The sequence below is a fragment of the Dendronephthya gigantea genome, unplaced genomic scaffold, assembly GCF_004324835.1.
Source record: "Dendronephthya gigantea isolate DGI-Jeju-01 unplaced genomic scaffold, DenGig_1.0 000027F, whole genome shotgun sequence".
In the NCBI taxonomy this organism is placed as follows: domain Eukaryota; kingdom Metazoa; phylum Cnidaria; class Anthozoa; order Malacalcyonacea; family Nephtheidae; genus Dendronephthya; species Dendronephthya gigantea.
The window spans coordinates 893,880-916,580 of NW_021163037.1; the positions used below are offsets into that span (position 1 = coordinate 893,880).

General features: G+C 36.4%; 2 protein-coding genes across 2 annotated transcripts; both read left to right on the forward strand.

The window, feature by feature from the left end:
* On the forward strand, positions 1 to 9,329 carry LOC114523361 (protein bark beetle-like). Its single transcript, XM_028544258.1, has 9 exons — positions 1 to 109; positions 891 to 3,437; positions 3,576 to 6,086; positions 6,198 to 7,025; positions 7,324 to 7,418; positions 7,745 to 7,867; positions 8,069 to 8,156; positions 8,814 to 8,992; positions 9,225 to 9,329. The coding sequence occupies exons 1-9, from the start codon at positions 13 to 15 to the stop codon at positions 9,303 to 9,305; spliced, it is 6,549 nt and encodes a 2,182-aa protein (XP_028400059.1). The 5' UTR covers positions 1 to 12; the 3' UTR covers positions 9,306 to 9,329.
* Positions 9,303 to 22,534, forward strand: LOC114523362. The gene is made up of 28 exons (XM_028544259.1): positions 9,303 to 9,425; positions 9,638 to 9,745; positions 10,065 to 10,347; positions 10,480 to 10,680; positions 10,889 to 11,129; positions 11,243 to 11,381; positions 11,594 to 11,770; positions 11,857 to 12,011; positions 12,424 to 12,559; positions 12,826 to 12,924; positions 13,022 to 13,181; positions 13,291 to 13,525; positions 14,215 to 14,353; positions 14,429 to 14,566; positions 14,781 to 14,908; positions 15,043 to 15,191; positions 15,413 to 15,553; positions 15,743 to 15,938; positions 16,205 to 16,347; positions 16,431 to 16,628; positions 16,902 to 17,059; positions 17,275 to 17,392; positions 17,808 to 18,077; positions 18,170 to 18,322; positions 18,624 to 18,885; positions 19,107 to 19,276; positions 19,392 to 21,073; positions 21,225 to 22,534. The coding sequence occupies exons 1-28, from the start codon at positions 9,420 to 9,422 to the stop codon at positions 21,345 to 21,347; spliced, it is 6,108 nt and encodes a 2,035-aa protein (XP_028400060.1). The 5' UTR covers positions 9,303 to 9,419; the 3' UTR covers positions 21,348 to 22,534.
* Positions 22,535 to 22,701: the final 167 nt, after the last annotated feature.

A 22,701-nucleotide genomic window follows, 5' to 3' on the forward strand; every position in this document is an offset into this window, starting at 1 on the left:
GAACATTTCATCATGGACTGGCAGAGTAGCGCCGTCGTTGTAGAAATCCATTTTAAAGGGGCCGCATATGCAAAAAAGGAGCTGAAGATATTCCTATCAAGTCGAATAAGTAAGTTTGAAATATGATATAATGATTTTATCTGACATCACTATCATCACAGAATGTATAACTTGCGTGATCACTTTTTTTACGACTTTTTAAATAAAATTTCTAGAATTATATATAGAATTTCTTTCAACTGACCAAACGACTTGTCATTTTAAAAAATCTGATTAGTGCCTGCTTATCGGGTAAAAAACAAGATCGTTTGCGCACTCAACATCAAGGTCGTTTGCGCACCCAATATCAAGGTCGTTTGCGCACCCAATATCAAGGTCGTTTGCCACCAAAAATAGTCACCTTTGTAACTAACAAATACTGTTATCATAATTATGTAATGTGATTTATTTACGCACAGATATATTGCCAGCCATGAATTTTGCATACCATGAATTTTGCCAGCCATGAATTTTGCATCAATAATGACACATCAAATTTTACACCGTTTTGGGATAAATTTGTTTATTTATGTCAAACAAAACGATATTTATGAATACATTCATTAAAATTTCAAGTATTTGTGCTGAGATATAACGGTACTTCAATTAATGCAATGTACATACATAATTGCTAATGGAGGATTTGTGGAGGAGGTGGGCTCAAATTGAAAGAGCTCTGTCTTCTACGATGTCTTGTGGTTTGGGAATTCGTTCTCGTTCGTTTTCTACAAAAATTTCTAATTTTCTTCGCAAATATTTTGTTTTATGCATGCATTGATACCAATATAACACTGCACGGCGCAAAAGAAGATTATAAAACCATAATAGTTATCACATTTTTTGAATTCCAGAAACTATGAAAGATAACAAGATTCTTGTGATATCAGACGTGACGATACACAGATTTAAGGGAGCAGCAATCACTTTCAATGCTAATCAAGACACAGCGATTATTAAAAATTCGGTTATCACTGATTCAAGTGCAAACTGTATATCTGTTTCGGGCAAAACATATGTATTGAAGGTTGTAAATAATACATTTCAACGTAATGGGAATTACTCGTTAAAAACGTCCATGCTTGTATTATCCGCCAAGCATTACTCCCTATTTATCGTGGAAAGAAACATTTTTCGAAGCAACAACTATGCAAAAATTATCACAACCGTTGTCAGTATTCAAACTGTAAGATATGTGTCACAAATCGACAATAACGATTTCCTTTATAACTCCTGTGAGAATCTGGTGGACATTGAATATGGAGGATATTCTTGCCCAGTTAAAGACTTTACGATAGTTTCTATTTTCTCAAAAAACCGTTGGATTAACAATCACATGCGAAGTGCCTCAGCTGTGGCATTAAAGAGCAACAATTATTGGCTGTGTTTTCCCTACAAATTAGACGTTGCGATAAAGGAAAACGAATTTCTGAATAACAGAGGTAAAAGTATTATCGAAATCCATTCGAGATGGCTGACAACACTCGCGTTAAACTCGAACCATTTTCAAGGGAACGTTTTAGAAAAAAATGCTGTCACACTGTCACTGGAGTACTATGCATATGGCAACAAACTATCTTTATTACACAACAAAGTTTTCGATAATGTAGCAGAACTTTTGTTTGATATACTGTCCAAAGACTTGGTATTCGTCGATATTCGAGGTAATACCATAATGCGAAATGAAGTGGAGAGAAGCATTCTTAATCTTGCCGATCTTTCGAGCTATTTCAAATTCACGAGAAATATCCTGATTGCCAACGTCCTTCATCGACGTGCTGTATTGCCGTATTATGATATCAACTATTCTGCTGCTCTAATCTGCTCAGGCAGACTCATCTCTGCGAATGAAAATTTCTTCGAAAATCCGCAATTTCCTTTCGAAATTATACTTACGCCAATTGACAATACATACGAAATTGACGGTAGATACAATTGGTGGGGAACTAATAACGGGAGCGAAGTCATTGCGAGGATTTTTGATTTCCGTCATCGAAATTATTTGCCTCGATTAAACTTTTCTCCCTTCCTCGCAAGTGCTAACCTTTCTGACGTTATTAATGAGGAGATACGTAACATATTTAGGAATGATAGTGTACTAGGCGGTCTCTTAACTGAAAACATCGTCCTGAATAGAGACCAATCTCCTTATACTGTGACAAGAGATGTTATCATTCACCCAAATGCCTCACTGACGATTGAAAAAGGTGTTCAGGTCAACGTGCGCCCGTATCTTGGATTTATTGTATACGGCAAGCTTGACATACTTGGAGAGAGGAGTAATCCAATAAAATTCGATATTGCAACGAAATTGAAAGAGGTTTCCAACTTTGGACACTATTCAATTCGTCTTGTAAATGGTTCAAAACCTTGGGAGGGAATAGTTGAAATACTTTATAACAACACCTGGGGAGCGATATGTGACGATGGTAGTTCATATTCAAATCGAATTGTCTTGTGTAAGCAGCTGGGATTTAAGGGTTACACTCGTACTTATCGTTATCCCATCTCTAACAATACAGGGCTAGTATGGTGGAAAAACCTAAAATGCAACCATAGAACCCATGATGACATCAGCAGTTGTCCTTTCCAAGGTTGGGGAGTATCGTGCAACAATCGTCTTTTATGGGCCGTTCAGTGTCATCCAGGTTATTGGCGGGGAATTAGATTTCGCGAAACTGCTAAACCAAGTAAAATCACGCACGTAAAGTTTGAACGTGGTGGCGATCTTGTTCACAAGTATTTAAGCTCCTATATGTTGAATTTTGACGTGTTAAGGCAAGTTATCAGGAATATCGAAATTCACGACTCTGTTAAAGGTGGTATTAGAATCGCTTTTCAGGTTCCTGGTTTGGATATGAGAAATATATTAATAGACGAACAATATGGACGAAAACATAATAGCTTTGGAATTGAAACATCGTCGTCATTAATATGTTACAATTGTAGCGTGATCGCAAAGGAGTGGGGCATTTACTTTAGAGAAACTGGAATGGAATCATTTATAGATGATGTAGGTGTTAAACGGATCGATTCCCTAGTTGTGCCCGACATTTTGCTAAGGAGGAAATATTCACTGTGCGAGCAAAATAAAAGCATAATCGTCAGCAAGGATGACATGAAGATCATTTTGGGACCGAAAACCCTTTCCGAAGCGAGTTTTGAATGTTCTCTTAATTTAACGCTTTTGTCTCAAGCAACCATGGTTGCAGAAATAATACTATCATCGAATGAAACATTCACCATCACCGCGACCAGTTCAAGCACATCAAGCAACATACACATCGCAGCTAGCCAAAACGATACTTACAGCTTAGGACCAGGTAACATCACTTTACGTTATTGGCGGAAAGCACATTCACATGGAGCAAGAATCAGACTCGTTATCTTCAGTACAAAAGGTATTATTATTTCAACAATTTTATAGCCTAGGAATGAAATTTGGCTCATCATATTTTGCCCTATCCACAATATAGACATTAACCGGTAATGTTTAGTCATATACTGTATATTTTTAATACATTTTTTGACATATTTAGGCGAGGGGGAGTGTGCGATGAAAAAGGTTGTTGGTGAAGCGGTCCTCTCGGACGGTTCAGTGATAAATAATAATTATGGAATACGGCTAGATCGCAACAGTATTGTAGAATTTCTCAAGATACAAAATGTCACGTTGAAAATTTTCTACTACGGAATTTATTTATACTATTCATCTTCAAATGTTTCTATAAACAATTGTGTAATAAGCGATGGAAGCTACGTTATAAACTCACATTATTCTTCTCAGGGAGTGTTCCTTAAAGATTCAGAACTATCGGATTGTAGTCACGTTGTAAATCTTGTCCACGAAACTGACCTGAAGTTTGTAGAAATGGAAAACTGTGTTGTTCGCAGAATGAGTGCCTATGTTATAACTAGCTACTATAAGAACCTACAACAAACCCAGGTGATCATTTTACGTCGTTGCATATTTATTGAAAATCAAAGAATACTCTATACCTTCCGTGCACTATACAGCCACATAGAGGTTACTGAATGCAACATTTCGGGAACAAAGTTTTATGGATTTGAGATTGATTCATATCAACCGGAAAATGATTTTGCACTTGCAATCAACAACAACACATTTTCTGAAAATTTGCACTATCTATTTCTTATACGGAAGCATAATGTCGACACGTCACGATCATCGATCTTGTTTAAAAACAACGTTTTTGTAAACAATTCTATGCCATCAGGCCATGGAATAATCTACTTGTTTGGGAAAGGAATACGTACTGCAATGACTCATATCAAGCAAAACACCTTTTTGGAAAACGAGTGCTCATTCATAATAAATGTTGATGCAAAGTCAAATTGGATGCCTCAAACTTTCTCTGTTAGAGGCAACATTATAGAACACAATAAGGGCGTGCCTTTGGTTACGCCGACGTACACCATCCCTGCTGTGTATTCATACTCCATTGGACTTTTTGGATGCGCTTTTTCTAATTATGACGTTCGGGCTAACGTTTTCAACAACAAACTAATGGGAAAAGAATTGTTTATTGGGCGTACCTGCGGCTCAAACTATATACCAGAAAATGATTATATCGACGGGACGTTCAATTACTGGGGCACATCGTCGGCCGAAGAATTGTGGGAAAAGATATTTCACTTCGATAATTGGAATGACAGACCAAAAGTCCTGTACCTTCCAGCCTCTGCTACGCGAAACTTCACAAGCACTATAACGTCCAAACCATATGCAAATCAATCTCAGATTGGTGGATACATTAACACTTCCTTGCTTTTGACTACAATAAATAGTCCGTACGTCGTCACGAGTGACCTGACGATATCAAAAAACACGACACTGTACATTGAACCAGGGGTTCAGTTATATTTCAAGCCCAATATTGGTCTTCTCATCTTAGGTAATATCGTTGCTAACGGAACAACGAACGAAAAAATAAAGTTTTGCTCTTCAGAGAATAGATGTAAAAATAGACAACGGAAGGTTCGGCTTGTTAGCGAAGACCGCGAATACGCAGGAAAGCTTGAGATATTTGTTGATGCCATTTGGCAGGCTGTGTGTCCTGACTATTTTACTTCGAAGGATGGGATAGTAGCCTGCAGGCAGTTAGGGTATGGTAGATATATCAATCATCAAAGAAGATACTATGGTGTTTACACTAGTCCTCGGTACAGAGTTTCCTTGAAATGTCGTGGTAATGAAACCTCCTTCTCTAACTGCAAACACCAAATAATTGGTCAGTGTAGCAGTTACTACATGCTATTTATGCAATGTGAAAGCAATTTTAAGTGGGGCAGCATACGAATTATCCATCCAAACGTTGTAAATTCAACCGGTCATAAAGACAAAGAACAGAAAGAGCTGTCCTCACTGAAAAATATTTTCATTCACGATGCGGGGATTCTACACGACTATTCGGTGCCTTCGATTCAAGTTATAGCACGATCGCCGTTTCTAGCACACATTAACATCAGTGGAAGCAACGGGATTGAAATCATTGGGCAAAAAGATACGATGGAAATCCAACATGTCACAGTAGAAAGCAGTTCGAATTATCCAGCAATATCCATGCTAGGCAATCAAGGATCAGTTTCCATCTCTGAGGTTTCAATAAAAGGAAGAAAACAACATGGAATTGCTATTGCCCCATTAAAAAATATGACCTTATTACAGCCATTTTTAGGACAGCATGATTTATGTGGTCCTGTTCAAAAGGTCTATGTGCACGATCGTTCATATGCTTTCCTAAATCAACGAAACAAAATGAAAGCAATAGTTTGTAGGATGGCATTCGAATCCTCTGTCTCTGATAATAGAAAAATTCATTTTCGTCTGCTGTCTTGGACGAAGAGTTCGTACTCTGTAACGATTTATAACAGTGATCGTTCTACGAAGTTCGCAAGCATACACAGTGGAAACACTAATCTATATCTGGATAAATATATTGTAATTCCAACAGATTCATTTGTTATTGAAGCGGACATATCGACGTTAAACAGATTCATGGCAGAAATTACCGTTACTGGCAAAACAGGTAGGAAAATTCTTCCTATTTTCACATAGGCTCAATGCAAAAAGAGATTATTAAAAATTATAAAAGAAAATATATGATCTCTTACACAACTATTTTTATAACATCGTTAAGGTAAAGGAAGCAGCAACGTTATTGTTGGTGAAAGCAGTTTTCAAGAAACATCTGGTGCAGCTCTTCATTATACATCAGATCATGCATTACCGATCCGATTAAAGATCAGACGTAGTCATGTTGCTTTGGTGGGAAACGACGGAAAACCGATTAAGCCGCCATCAATTGAAATGGTGGTTAGCAACAATGATTCAATTGAAATCTCAAACAACGTTTTTACCGCTAGCAATCGGGGAGGTATTCACATTTACCTTTTTGGAAAAAAAGGAATGGTGAATATAGTGAATAACATCATTTCCGGAATCAAGAAGGGAAGTGAAGCTATTCACGTGGCCGTCGTTGGCGGCGATGCACAGAGTAAACTTTTCATGGCGGGAAACTTTTTAAATGTCAACGACATTATTTACCCACATGACTTAGTTAATATAAAGAATGTAGATGAAGCTACCATTACGGACAACGTATGTTATGACAACGCCGCAAGAAATACCCTGAATTTGGTTGCGTCAAGTAAAACGAACAATATGTCCTTCATCACAAGAAATGTTTTTTTCTTAAATAAGGGACGTTCGCATACAATGCAGATTCAATCATACGGTCGTGAAGTTATCAAGCAAAATTACTTTTCAAACCCAAGCAATCAGTTCGAACTTAGAACCTTATCAAGCGGTTTCAGTGACACCATTGTAAATGCATCATATAACTGGTGGGGTAATGCGAATCGAGCCGTAATCATGAGAAAGATTATGGATAGGAGAATGTCAACGCAGCTGCCGCACGTAATTTATCAGCCTTTCCTCCAGTCACCGACGCCAATTTTCGCAACAGGTAAGTAACCACTGAAGTATATGCATGTGACAAGGAGGAATTTCGTTTTTGACCAATCGGTAAATTTGTTTACATTTTCAGTTACCCAATCAGAATGCATAAGTATTGACTATACTTCCGGTAAAAAGTACATTATTCACCGTCTAACATGAAGTATAAAAAATTTAGGTATTCTGATTCGCTTAGCGTGAACAATGTAAACAAATGGGCCAATTAGTTTGTACGAAATTCCACGTTGTTTATGCATATTGTTGATGGGAGCACGAGCATCATGATACACTGTTTAACCAATTTTTAGGCTTATGTTCATTTGGTTGGATTTTCCTAAACGCCAAATGCTATTACAATTTGAGAAGTGCCCAAAATTTTCAGAAATCCAAGGAAATGTGCAAGGTCAGTAGAGAATACCAGAAAACAATTGAAAAAATGGGAAAATTCGTACTCTGGAGTACAACATTTAATCATTTATTAAGCCAAAGATTTAGTTGTGTTTGTAAGATTTGTTTTTTTTTATTCATTTCTTTTGTTTCTTTTATTTTAATATTTTTAGCCGCTAATAAAAACTATTTGCGCTTGGCAAGGAATCAAGTTATTATTTGGATTATGTTTTTCTTATACCGTACAAAATATTTCGACATTATCAACACCAACATGCCCTAAAATATTAGACATATTATATATATAACTTAGACAATCAAACTCCATCTTGTATAATTTAGAAAATTGGAGGAAGCATGTTTTCCTCTCAAGACTTTCTGGTGGCCTCAATGGTTTTAAAAAAATTGCATCATAAGCTTGCGTACGGAACCAAAATAAGCATTTGGATTGACGTCGTTACAAAGGTACTGAGAGATTGTTTACCAAACAATTTGATATTAAATTTAACATTCTATATGTACGTGTGCACAATGTGTGGGTCTCTATAGCTGTTCTGAATGAACCGAGTAAGGGCTTAAAAGTATTATCTGTACTTTTTGTACATACATTCAGGTAATTAATTTTTATTTCTAATTTAAAATCGTGTCTATAAATCTTATCTTTAGCAAGGTCGTGGTTGTTGGGTGTTCGACGGGGCAATGAGAGAAACGTCGTGCGATTTAGCAAGACCTACGATCTGTGAAAGGAAACCAAGTAAATTTCTTCTGCCTATACTTGACATAAAATAGAGCCACAGACGGGCATAGTACATATAAACATAACCCTTGACTTACCCTATAGCATGCGCCGAACATTAATCTTTAGCAACTCTCTTCATCTTATCCAGCAATATCATAATCATCATATTGCACTCAAATGTAATCCATCCTGAAAGACTAATTTCATGGCCTGAAGTCGATAAGGCATCACGCCTTCCCCCAAAATTTGGTCATTTTTCAAACTTCAAATTTTCCTTCAATTTTGCGAAATTTTGCAATTACTCTGTTACAAAATTCCGAAATTCGGACACCCCTTTATATTATCCTTAAAACTACAGGGGCTTCCGAAATTCGGACACCCCTATATATCTTGCTTACAGATATAGGAGTTTCCAAAATTCGGACACCCCGATATATCTTGCTTACAGATATACTTTTTTCTAAAAAGGAAGTTTGTTGCGGGAAAGGAAATTTAAAAAACAATTACTAAATCAGCAGGTTTTTCAAATCTGGTTAATTTGTGGGGAAAATCGTAAGTTTGAAAAAGTTCAAAATTCTTTGGAACACATTAACTCACTGTTCTATAACGGCATTCAAAACGTCCTATATCAGAAACTATTGCAGAGACCATTGAATTTTTGACATTTTAAAGGTGGTCTCTGTACTAACGACTGTTCCTCTAATGGAATCTGTCTGGGACAGACGTGCAAGTGCAATAGTGGATGGGAAGGTGCCGATTGTTCATCATATCATTGTAAAGATCTTGGTAATTGCAGCTCTTATGGCAATTGTGTTGGACCAAACCATTGCAAGTGTCGCTTAGGATGGATGGTAAGCGTTATAGTATAGTTTCAACAAATCGAATTCCCATGCATAGCTATCTAATATCTCGGCCTCTCTTGGAGAGAGATTTTAGTGAAGATTCCAGTGTGAGTTTCTAGTGCAAATTCTCATCTGATTTTCTGAAACCTCATGAAAAATCAGATTACTATAAACCATATTCAAATACCATCAGCATTTAACATATTGTATTTTACACCTACTTCTTAAATCATCTTTTTAGGGTCGTGGTTGTACAGTCAGTTACTGCCCACCTTTCAAAACTTGTCGTAGTTGTCATTCACGGAAGGGATGTGGGTGTTGACGCACAAGAACATGTTTACCTGGCACAGCATATAAGACGGATGTTGGTCAATGTCAGTCTTGGTTTTATCACAACTGCATAAGTGTTGGAAGAAATCCGTCATGTTCTAGTGATATGAAAGTTGGTGCTCATTATAATTTTGTACATTAAGTAGCCTAAACATCTGTCGCCATATATACTGTAATGCTCGTTTGGTGTGTCTTTATGCTGACGTTTGCCATGTTTCTTTAAAAGATAATATAATGATTACTGAACATTTCAGCTCTCCAAAACGCTGTGTAAATGAGCACACTAACTAAGTGATATCTAAATAAGTTTTTTTAATTCCATAGGTCATTGATTGCAGCACAAGGATGTGTAACGTCGAGCGTTCACAGTCTAGCAAAAGAAGTTGCCAGCAATGCAAGGATTTGGAAAATTGCTACAATAAAAACGTTTTGGTATGAGTAACCCATTTAAGAACCCATTGGCATCGTCTTGTTTTATAATTAGAATTCACTATGGGATTTCATGTGGTGGTGCATGTAGACTTTGGGAACTAAAATAACAGTTTGGTACTTTTTGGTCTGAATAAGCCTTCCAGTTTATAACAGGCTGCAAACAAATGTTACTGCATACGCTGTAACAGTCTTTATTAGAGGGGGGAACATTTAATTTGTTACTGTACGATGTCCTACTGCAAACAAAAAGATAAAGTTTGCGGTTGCATCATAAAGTCTTTACTTAATTTATTAGTGGAAATTTTCTTTCTGCCTTTAGAATAATACTACTGTGCCAGGATGTTATGACTGGAATGAAATCAAATGTGCAAAGGGGTTTGTACAAAAGAACTACGATGATAAATCCCGGATAAACCATGTCGAACTGATATCAAATGTGAAACTTGTTAATTCTGATGAATTAGTGATATATGGTTGTCCCAATGAAAATAACCTGATTGTTGTGACAAAAAAAGACAGAGTAAACTTTAAGAGAAGAGATATTATATCAAGCACACAGGCTGAGGGAATATTCCATAAAATTCAAGAAATCACGTTCACAAGTAAGTGCTTCACATAAGGTAAATAGAGTGAATGTACACAAGTAAGTGCTTCACATAAGGTAAATAGAGTGAATTTACGTCGTGTTTTATGTTGTTCTTATGTCTAAAATAATAATCTTGGTTTATTTGTAGATCAACATGCAATTATGAATGTAATCCCAGCAAGAGTGGAAGATGTGATTTCCAACAGTGATTTTGATCAAGAGGTTCCGCTGCAAAAAATATTAGATCAAGACTTGCTTGAAAACAGCCCTGATGACAGTTTATTGCAAGATGTTCTTTCAGGAGATGCGCCGATAAACAAAACCATTAAAGTACACACTATTTCAAGTGGTAAGTGTGCAGCATCTTTTAATTGGGCAAGAATTAGCATGCAGTACATAAATAACAAGCTCATTGGTCCACTGTCCAGGATAGCAGGTTATATATATATATAAGCTGGATTATATTTATACACAGTGAATTATAATCAATCCTAAATTGTGAATATGTATGGAAACATGATAATTTTATAACCTTAACCCTGTGTATTTATAAATAGGACACGTATATAAATGCCTCGCAAAAACGTACACAACTGATAAGGATGAGGAAGTCACTACACTCTTTGTTGTTTTTCCAATGACGACTATTAATGGCAATTTGAGCATTGGAAATGTTATTGTTGGAAGTACTAGCAACGGCTTTTTGGAGACTGTTAAAGAAATTGTTCAAGATGAGGGGATCAATTTTATCTATACCGAACTCATGACTTGTAAGACTGGATTTTCAAACTCAACAAGGTATCAGTGCAAATCAATCAAATCCCGATCAGCTTTGAAAATTACCAAATCGGTTACTAAGAAAAAAACCTGATATATAATATAAATTTTCTTCCTCTTTTTGGTTATACTAGATATAAAACTTTGAATAAGGCGACGAGTTCATGTTTGGGAGGGGATGATCTTCTTGGTTTGAAGATCACCGAACACGACACCAATGTCACAGTCGGGGATATCATTGTGGGAAGAGATAGTGGGTCATTTTTTGGAAAAGTAAGATAATGTAGATAAATTTAAACTTATTTAAAGAACAGTGCGTATTTTTTTACTAAATTAACAATCACAACGCGTGTTTCTTTAAAACTTTGTTACAAAGGGGAAGGAAGAACAAACAAGCGAGCATGTATATAGGCGTTGTACAAAATGGGAGGAACCAATTGTTACCATTTTTTCTCTATGATGGTAACATTTATCCGTAATTATAGGTCATTAGTTTCTATGCAGAGAATGGCAATTATTTTGCGGAATTAATGCCAATATCTAACGTGAAGGATGGGGATGTACAAGAGCAATACAATGTAAGCGAAATTTCTTCGCGTCGGAGGCGTGCAGTGGGTAGCTTGACAACCGGAGCCAATTTCATAATGGCAAGAAGTGAAAAGGTAGGTTCTTCACTAAAAGCATAAAATACCTTAAAAGATTTAAGAAGCAGTCGACTTTATGTTTCATATTATAATATTCGTCATAGATTGGACCTCATCTAAAAGTCAGCGGAAGTGTCCAGTTCAATGCAAATGTAAAAATCAATTTCCATACGTCCTACTTAAAACCAAAATCAGTCGGCGTGGGTTTATCTGGTGGTTTAAAATTAGACCTCAACTGCGATTTTAATCCTTCTTCAAGGTAGGCGAGTTATTTTCAAGGCAACTTATCCACACCTATTTAGGTCAGGATTTGTGTGAAATAAAGATGTCAGTACATAATTGCAGTATATCAGTGGAGCAATTCTGAGTATCTTCAGATTATATTATAAGACATGTATTTGTTGTCGAAAAAAATAGTTTGAAAAGTTAATAAGAGGCTCCTTTCCTGCTGTAATCTCCAAATACCAGCAACAATTGATATATTATGTGCGGTGTACCAGAAGGTTCAGTGGTCGGCCCCATATTGTTCATTGATGAATTTTTTTGTGCTCTTCTCTTTTACCTTTGCTCATGATAGTTAATTTTTATTAATTAATTGATGCTTAATTTGACATTTAATTTATTGTGTCAAAATAAATATTTTTTTCCAAATGTTGTTGTTGTTTATGTAGCTATTCGGTCTCGCAAGTCAGGAAACTAATAAACAACAAGCAAGTTGGACGTTTTTGTATCCCTTTTGTTGGTGCTGTGTGCATTCCGGGAGTGTTCAGATTGGATGTCGGAGTGTCAGCAACTGCTTCAGCCAAGGTAATAAAATTAATTAAACGATCAAGGGCCGCGGTTGTTCATTTGATGATAAGGACCTCGAACAGGTTTTGTCGCGTGTCAATCTTTAGGGGATTTACCTATACTTTGTTCGGCTAAGCCAAAAATATTTTTTTTAATTATAATTTTCTACCTTTCTGAAAAAGATCCTAAATATATGACATATTAACATTATTAGAATTTCGTTCAACTCTTGTAGTATAATTCATTGAATATCAAAATAAGTCCTTTCATCTCGTTGTATATAGGCCGCTTCATCATTATCTGCAAGCTTAACGTCAAAGTATTCTATATCAGCTGGTGGAATATGGAGAAAAGGGCATGGGGTTGAGCGAATTTTTTACGAGGTAAGCCGAAACTCGAACTTTCATGGTTGCACACAAGGTTACTACTGTTCAATAAATTTGGGCGGTGTCAAGTTTTTTGAGTTAAAAGCACCTCTAGTTTCAGAAAGGATCAGCAATTCCATCCTTCAAAGCTCACATGGAGAACAAATATGCGTCATTTTTGGTAACTCTTACGCCATCGTTTCAAGTCCATTGGCCATCGGTAATTCCTAGAAAATTAAAACACCAAGCAGCCACATTTCTTAAGAGAATATTTGGTATGTTATTAATTCATTATGAGTATTGTGCGATTTCTACATATGACAATATTATAATATTATAATGCCTCATTGGGATCACGTAGTGATTCATTCTTCTCGTTTTTAGATGTTAAAAGAGGGACATCTATTCCCTCTCTGTTCGTATTTACATTAAAAGTTCCATTAACAACAACACTTGATGCAAAATTTTGCACTGAAAAATGTCCTGATGCAGGCCAGAATATCGAGGCTAACTTCCGCGGAGGAGTGCCGAAAGTCACCGGATCTTTAACTCTCAACATTGGCTCGTACAATAAAAATTGGAACCTCTTTACAACTTCACTGTTTGAGCGTGCTAAAAGGTGCAGTGTAATTTTTGAGTGTAGTCTATTTTTCCTCTGAAAGATATTCCTGTGGTTTTTTGACAACGTCTTTTGCCTTGTATTCTCCACAAAAAATATGTCTGTAAAATTAGTATCGATACAACATTACATGATTTTTTGTAGAACGAATTAAGTCCTGCAATTGATGCGAAAATCATACGCGAGAGTGTATTACTAATTAATTATATATCTTCTGGAATCTAAAGTTACAATTTATTGAACTTCAGTACAATTGTTAAATCTTATCACAACAATCATGGTAAATAGTACAATTTGGAATGATTAAAGTTTAGCATAATTTGAAATCCGTCAATGAAGGTGATTGGCTAGTTGTATATACTAAAAGTGGTTTTTACTGGTTATGAGCAAGAGTGCAATTCCAACTCGCAAAGGGTGCAATTAATGCTCTAATCTCACTGCTCTTAGCCAATGAAATTGCAGCATATATATGCTAAAGATTACAGAAGATATATAATTAATGAAATAATTGTACTCCTCTCGACCAATCAGCATACCGTAATTTTTAGTACGCTAATAATAATGTATAATAGCATGATTGCTTTTCATGCATAGACTTTCTAAAATTATATTTAATTGAGTATTCACAGCATACATTTTTAAGATAATAATTTTTAAGGTAAAAAATTATTTTTTTTTTAAATATACAGTGAATGCTTCTTCACCCCAGTGAAAGTTCCATGTTGCATTACGAACGGCAAACCCGGCAAAGTTGATCCAAAAACCGGTCAATGCGATGAGGAATGCGACTGCTACTCGGGCGATCCCACAGCGCCAAAGGGCATAAAGGTAATGCATGACTATAGTTGTGCACCTACATACGAATCTTTTTCTAATTTCAGTTAATCATTATTTCATATACAGATGAAAGATGGTACTTGCAAATGTGAAAAATGCCCAGATAATTCTATGAAACGAAAAAGAAGCAAGGAAAAGCCTGAATGCCCATGTCTTTGCAAAGATGGTACAGAAAAGGTAATGAATTCTGACGGCTCCTGCCACGTAAGCTGTTTACAATCTTATTTAAAGACTTCACTTTAACACCACTTATCGCGAAAGAAAAGTGGAAGATTTTACAATTTGAAATATTGACTTTATATATAGTCGTTCATGCAGGATTAGAAAACAAATTTTGCATGGTCATGCATAGTTTTTTAAGACTGTCAGGTTCGATCCTGGAATATATTCTATAGCTTACAAACCCATTCTTATATAGTGCGCCTGTGCGTGTGACGACGGAAGCAAAGACACAATTGCGTGGGATGGTTCATGCCCGTGTGAATGTTCGTGTAATGGATATGAGAAATCAACCCTCGGACCTTTTGGGTGCAAGTGCGAAGATAGGTAAGGTAAAAAATTCCACGCGTGGTCCCAGGAATTATACACGACTGTTTCTTACAATTATGACAATTATTTTGGTGTTGTTAAATTCTTAAGCTTAAATAATAATTTCAATTATTTATTGCTTTGCTCTGAAGATGTCCTGTGTGTAAAGACGGAGAAGAACCAGTATGGATAGATCGAAAATGTTTATGTAGAAAAAAGAACAGCTGTGGTGTTCCACCAGTGTGCGTTAATGGACGTAAGGGACCAGACTGTAATCAGCCTAATTGCTCTCCTTGCCAAGGTAATGAAATTAAGACATTCTATAAATAAGGTCTGCCTCTCTCTTATTTTAGGGCATATTCAACATTCTATTTTTAAAGCGGATTAATAAGCTACATCTATTCTGGTAGTTGCATAGAAGTTAAATTAACTGAAGTGAAATTACTGCCCATAAAAGCATATTGCAAACCAACTGAAGTGGTATTTGGCAACTTCTTCAAATAAGATAATCGACTCTTACAGGATGTTCAGGAAATGGCGTTTGTATTACTGATTCCTCTTGTGGCTCCAGATGTTCTTGTCGAAGACGATGGCAAGGTCGATGTTGTGAAAGACGTAGACCAGTAAGGTGGTTCGGAGATCCGCATCTGCAAACACTCGACGGTTGGTTGGTATTTAGTGTCTGTGCATAATTGAAGACGATTACGTTTCCATTCGCGATGAAGATTTTATGCTCGAAGAAATATCTAAGTAGTTACGACTTACGACGCAAAATGTAGCTAAGAGTTTTTCGTACAACCATCCCGAGGATATTTACAATATATTTTTATTCTTTTTACCACACTTATAAAGGGATGGAATTTGACTACTTTGGTATTGGAGAATATTGGCATTGCAAGAGCATCGTAAATGACTTTGGAATGCAAGTTCGTTTCTTTGGTTATAAAGGTGCTTCTTTGACTGGAGCAGTCGCTCTAAAGGTGGCAGAAGACATCGTAACCATAACGACACTACCAACGTCCTCATATGGTGATATGCCGAAGCTAAGGTATTGCTAATGTTTTGAATTCATTAAGTTACTTGTTTGAAGAGAATTCGTGCTTTTTGTGCAAATAATAAATATATTAATATTCATGCAGAACCCTTGGACAAGGTAATTATACTTAGCGGTACACTAAAAATCTGGTATAAAATACACAAAAATACTATGGCTAATTATGGTAATATACATCCATGCAAGATTGAATTTGTCTTCAATCTTGAAGTGGCATCTCATCAGTCTCCTGTGAACAAAGTGAACATTTTTCTTCCTAGAATTAATGGTGTCTTGCAGAGTTTGTCAAACCATGACCCGAAATTTTTGTTTGCCAATGATTCTATCAAGCTAAATATCTTTAACCCTGATAATAGAACAGAGAGCGATGGTGTTGCAATATTCGCATTCCAATTCAAATCTGGTAAGTTTTAAATGTACGCTATTTGTGGAGAACACGCTATTTCGATTGTGACCAAAGTTCCTCATGATTTTTATGTTGTCCAGGTGTAACGGTCACGGTTGAAGCGGAATACAGCCCAGTAATGTCGCGACAATATCTTAACGTGAATTTTATACCAACGGCTGCATTTACCAAAACTACTGAAGGCCTTTGCGGATTTATGGACGATGATGAAACCAATGATTTGATAGGCCCAAAAGGAGAACAGTATTATAATAATACTATTAAATTTTCTGAGTCTTGTAAGTCCAATGTATTGATGTATGTTTAACAATTTTTCTCCATGCATCCAGGAGAATCAGCCCTCGCCCTCTAATCCAAAACATGATGATGATCAATTGAGGTTTATATGCCTCAAAGAATCATATGCTTCAAAGAATCGTTTTTTGCCATGCATGCTTGTAAACAGCTATTCCTTTCCTAATGAAAAATTAGCAGTTATTGATATAACACAAGTGTAGACAGAAGTGCTTTTCATAATTTTTCGAATATCGATATTTTTGGCAATATTTTAGGGCGAATAACAGCGAATCATGATGGTTCAGGTCTCGTGGGAAGTTGGGATTGGAATTCTTCAAATTTTTACATTGACGATATAATGGATCCATCGTACACTGACGAAGGACACACGCCGCTGTACTCGTTAGATAACTTCCCATTAAATCAAGTAAATGTATGTCACTAACACATATTTTTCTAAAACTGTCCCCGATAGGTAATATAGTTTACTATTACAACTTCAAAAATAAAACATATAAATGTTCAAACAAATATATATGTTCACACCGTATCGATCGCAGCGATAAATCTATATGAAAACGATTAATACATTTAATTATATATAGGTAAATAATTTTATAATGCTGGGACTTTTTCCTATTACTACAGGAAGCTAAGCGGATATGCAAAGAAAATGGATTGGAAAATGTCATACTAAATAATTGTGTCTTCGATATCTTGATGACCAACGACACTTCCTTCGCAGACCAACAATCACTGCAAATCGGTAAATAGTTGCATTCCTGGATATCATTATTCTCCAATCGTGCACCAGACCAGGCTATCCAGGTTGTTCAGAAAAAAATACATATATCATGCATGCAGTTATCTGTTGGATAAGAAGTATAGCCCGCCATTTCTGTGACAACGTACGTGTGCGGTCACAGAACGCCAAAACTACCCATCTTTCAAAGATGTTTAAATTTTCACATACCCAAATACAAAGTATATTTTGATAACAGAAACTTTAACAGTCGACGTTTCTCTGCGCTCTGATCCATATTATCGATTCAGTAGGCAGTAATATCCTTCGTTTGAATATTTTAAAAAAGCATTTAAGTAGTCCAAACGAACGACTCGGGTGATTCATCCTCAATACTTCTGGGAATTTCTCATAGTTGTATGATAAAAAACATTTGCAGGTTGCCCTAATGACTGCACCGGGAAAGGTCTTTGCAAGAATGCCACGTGCTCATGTCTTGAAGGTTGGTCAGGTGATGATTGTAGTATTGGAAGCTGTGGAAACTGCTCACGTGGTTCCTGTGTAGAAGGATTCTGTCAATGTCACATTGGTTGGGAAGGTGCTGAATGTGATAGGAAAGCGACATGTTTCGCTGTTGACAATTGCACTTCAGAAATTCATGGTCTCTGTAAAACAACGGATATTTGCGAATGTAACGTAGGCTATACAGGTGATTGAAGCTTCCTTGCGAAATTTTATCCATTGGTAATGTTCGTTGAAAAACAACTTTATCGGGGTTAAGCCATCTCTTTATGTATTTAGGCTCTAATTGCAGCGTCGTAGCAATCTGCATCGATGTCCTTAATTGCTCTTCAAATGGAGATTGTATCGCTGTAAATGTATGCAAATGCCACAATGGTTATAATGGATCTTCTTGTAACAAGCCTTCGTGTGAGTCGCTTGGATATTGCTCAGGTACATTCATTTCCAGAGTGAAATTTTTACTTTAGTTTTATTTTTACCAATCGTAATATCATTACCATTTATTTTCTTTCTGTTCTTACAATATTTTACATTATTTTTATACATTGTCCTGTTTATATTAGAATGACTTAATAGCTAGACCTCGATTCTTATATCTCCTTGCAATGCTGTTTCGGGTTGAATGTCCGATTTACAGGAAAGAAGTCAATTTTATCTCCATGTTACAATTGTACTATAGGCGCTGCTGCAGTTAATCAAGAGGCGTGCAAGTTCTTAAATTCTTTTTTCATAGGAAACGGTCAATGTATTGCTTTTGATACATGTGATTGTAATGTCGGCTGGTCTGGACCTAGTTGTTCCATCCCTGACTGTAATACAGTGAACCAATGTTCTAACAATGGCGAATGTGTTGGGCCTAATATCTGTAAATGCTTTGAAGGATATCAAGGAAATGATTGTACTGCTCGTTTGGATTGTTCGCATTTAAATAATTGTAGTGGGAATGGAGTGTGTGGATTTAATAATGCTGCAACGGAAGACTCCAATATTTGCAGGTAGTTATTCTCACTTTAGTTTTCTCAGTTTAATTTGGGCAAATAATTTTAAGAAGTTCAAGCTCCCCAATAGGCCCCAAATAATTTTTAAGTTTTAATTGTCAATTCCTGGGTCCTTAAGAATGTGGTGCCCTTAATCTGAGTATGCAAACTTTAATTTACGCTTTTTATCTTCATTCAACAATTATGAATGGTGTTGTTTTTACTTTGATTTATTGTAGTTGCTACTTGGGTTATGCTGGAACCAATTGTACTCAGTATGATTGTACAAATGTCAATGATTGTTCTGGAAATGGCACGTGCGTACAACCTAATCTGTGTTCGTGCAAAATGGGCTTTGAGGGAGAAACGTGCGTCAACTTTTCATGCGAAACACGAAATCGTTGCTCAGGTCGGTGGTTTAATTCCGTCTAATTTTGTGAAGCCTAAAAATAAGATCAATTATGTTCATATCAATTTCCAAACGTCTAGAAATACAGCGGAATTTTTAAATGTTTTTTATACAGGCAATGGAGCCTGCGTTGGTTACGAAGAATGTCACTGCAACAAAAACTGGATTGGTTTATCATGTGAAACGCCAACGTGTGATGGCGTTAACAACTGTTCATTTAACGGATTATGTGTTTTTCCAAACAAATGCGAATGTTATGCGGAATATGACGGTAGAAACTGTACAGAAAAAGTGGCAGCGAACCTTAATACGCCTATGTTCTTAAACAAATCTTACGTCGCTGTGGTAGCTGAAAATCGAGCAAAAGGCTTTGTTATACTGAAAGTGCATGCAAATGACATTGACATCGGACGCAGTGGGATGGTTTCGTACACAATTGAAGGGGAAAATTTTGTCCTGATGAACCACGATACCGGAGAAATCTCAGTCGCTGCTGACGGTGTTTTCGACTACGAAAGCCAAAGGAATCTGACATTCATAGTCAAAGCTGCAGATAATGGTACCCCAATTCGAAGTTCTGAAGCGAACGTTACGATAATCGTGAAAGATGAAAATGACAACTGTCCTGAGTTTAGTACTCCTGCAGGAAATTACAAATTCCCAGTTCAAATCTTAGCAAGTGATGACGATAGTGGAGATAACGGTCGGATACGATATTCTATCACGTACGAATCCGATCCCGACCAGAAATTCTTTATAACATCAAATGGTACCGTTCTACCCAGAATAGTTCTCCAACCTGGTGCTTACTTGTTGACTATCGTAGCAGAAGATATGGGTGCTATACCATGTGCTCGAAAACTAAGTTTGACCATTGTGGTTGATCGCACTGTCTCGGCCGTGGTTCTTCCAACTTCCATAATATCTTCGTCTAGTATTGAACTGTCGCCTTTAACATCTACAACTACAGTAGGCGTAGGTAAACAATCTTCATCAGATTTTTTTCCAGGCCTCCTAGCTTCAACATCTACGTCCTTGTCTCATGCAAGTACCAAAGCTCTTAGACCAACATCATCCCGTCTTCCCAGCTCCGTGGCTCAAAGGTTACATTCAACAATTCTAAGCTCGACGCCTTCGCTGCAATCCTCACAACCTCCGAAAAATGGTACTTCGCAAAAAGCATATTCGACAGTTTCATTAAGTTTTGTTGACTTACAACCATCCTCGTCACCTCTATTAAGTGCCAATTCCATTATAGAATCTCTTTCGAAAAATTCTATAGCTGTGTATCCAACCCAGACCGATAACTCGGCCACTTTGATCATGTCAACTGATTTTACCCGAAACAAGAAATTGGTATCTGTAAAGTTAAAGATCCTGAACGTTGTGTTTGTCATGAACTATCGCGAAAAAAACAGTTTGGATTATAAAAATCTCCGACGTAGAGTCGAAGCGGCATTAAAGATCGTATTCGAAAAAATTAGTGGATACTTAGCAATATCTGACATTGATTTTGATGAAGGGAGTGTTTTCGCTAAAATCCAAGCAGAGTTTTCATCAGAGAATACGCAAGTCAGTACAAGTACTCTCGCCAGGGCAGTCGTCGATGCTACTGATAAACATGGCAATTTGGGCGACTTTCGACACAATACTTCATTTCTTCAGCAGCAAATAACACCGACTAAACCCCCTACAGAAGATGAGGGAGGCGATGAGGGAGGCGATGGTGCTTTAATTGGTACAGCGGTTGGTATCGGGTCAGCAGGATTGGTTTGTCTTATCTTGGCTCTGTGTTTGGTAAGCAAATATTTATTTCTCCTAAATATGTTATTTTACTAGTTCTATGAAGCGTATTCAGTCTAGAATTCGGTGGCTCACAGAAAAACCACACATTTTTTAAATGTCATGCGTAATGCCGTATTTTGAATATTTTCTTTATTATTTTAAGGTATATTACTTCAAAATCAAGAGGACTAAAACAAAACATCTGAATAGTGAACGTTCAGCTATAGAAATGAATTCAGCTCATGACACTTCTTACTACGACAACGATATACAAAAATATAACTAATATTAGTTGTCGTTATGGCAGATCGAATTACTACATATTCAGATATTTTGCTATATAATTCACAGATGTTTTGTGATATTCAGATCATGTGATGAGGTCCACGCAAGCGGGCAATAAAATTTCTTTAGGGAGGACTACGAAACTTGATGCCCTTTGGCAAAAGCTGAAACCGAATCTAATAGTTCTTCCATGCACCGTTGCTTTTCATGATATAATAGTAACAAATTACTTACTGTATTTACTGACATGTCGAAAAAAGTGTTTTGTTCAGAAATTTAATTTGTACGTATGTAATAGTACCCACGAATGATTTTAACAATATCTACACTTTGCAAAATATGGATATGGGATTTATTTAACCACGCAACCCTCATCACCCGTGGACGATTTTCATGAGGGGCGTCACACAATTACATATATAATTAAATAAATTTACAAACCAACAGTATATTAATAAAAGTATTTACATATACGCATGCAACTATTAAAAAGAAGTTAGAAACTAAGACTAATTGATGTCTGAACTTTATCAGATTTTTAAAATTGCTTAAAGATTTTGTTTGCCTAGCTCGCATTGGTAAACTATTCCATAGCACAGCCCCACTACACCCAAAGCTCGTCTCAAGTATTCAGTATTTGGTTTAGGAAGTGAAAGATTGATGTCAGCATTTCTAAGATTTTAATTAATTCAGATTTAAATTTTCTCTTGTAATGAATTTATCTTTTAAATTAGGCCCAAGTGGTTGTTTATTATTCTAAACATCAAAACAGATTTATTTATTTTATGCCTGTCATTCAGATTATGCCTATCACTCAATTATCTTGGTATATTTCAGATGTATATGTAAATAGCCTTCGATAAGTTGCTACTGATAGTATGATATAGCTAGGTAACTTTAAAATAGGCCCCCTTGCTGTAATCATTATGTGAATAATTTCTGTCATCTTTTTGCTCTTACTCTTCAAGGACTGAATACAAAATTTAGCAAAGGCCTGTCGTAGCTATGTGTTTATTATCCAAAAATAGCTAGATACTTTGTGGTAAAAAAGTTGATCGTTTCAAAAAAATTCCCATAATTAAGGGAAAATAAGTTTTCCCTTAATTAAGCGAAATTAGGCAAAATCGTGTTTTCTTGTAGTCACCCCTTCAAACTCGTTCCCAGGGTTTTCTGGGGTTTTTTTTACTCCATTTTGCATTCTTGTTCTTCCTGCATGCATGTGCGACAGCAGTTCCCTTTTTTGTGAACATCAATCGAGAGGGAAGCAACCTCAGTCAGGGTTATATGACGCGTGTCAAGGTAGTTAAAACGAAAACGTGTTATGATAAGCAAGGAGGAATTTCGTTTTGAACTAA

What these genes read in the sequence shown, in the direction of transcription:
- LOC114523362 (XM_028544259.1), top strand. An exon ending in GGATTTTCAAACTCAACAAG is followed by an intron (nt 11,130 to 11,242) that starts GTATCAGTGCAA and finishes TGGTTATACTAG; the next exon opens with ATATAAAACTTTGAATAAGG. An exon ending in TTGAGCGAATTTTTTACGAG is followed by an intron (nt 12,925 to 13,021) that starts GTAAGCCGAAAC and finishes AAGCACCTCTAG; the next exon opens with TTTCAGAAAGGATCAGCAAT.
- LOC114523361 (XM_028544258.1), top strand. Translation starts at nt 13, where the DNA reads ATGGACTGGCAGAGTAGCGCCGTCGTTGTAGAAATCCATTTTAAAGGG. An exon ending in ATTCCTATCAAGTCGAATAA is followed by an intron (nt 110 to 890) that starts GTAAGTTTGAAA and finishes TTTGAATTCCAG; the next exon opens with AAACTATGAAAGATAACAAG. An exon ending in GATCTGTGAAAGGAAACCAA is followed by an intron (nt 8,157 to 8,813) that starts GTAAATTTCTTC and finishes GACATTTTAAAG; the next exon opens with GTGGTCTCTGTACTAACGAC.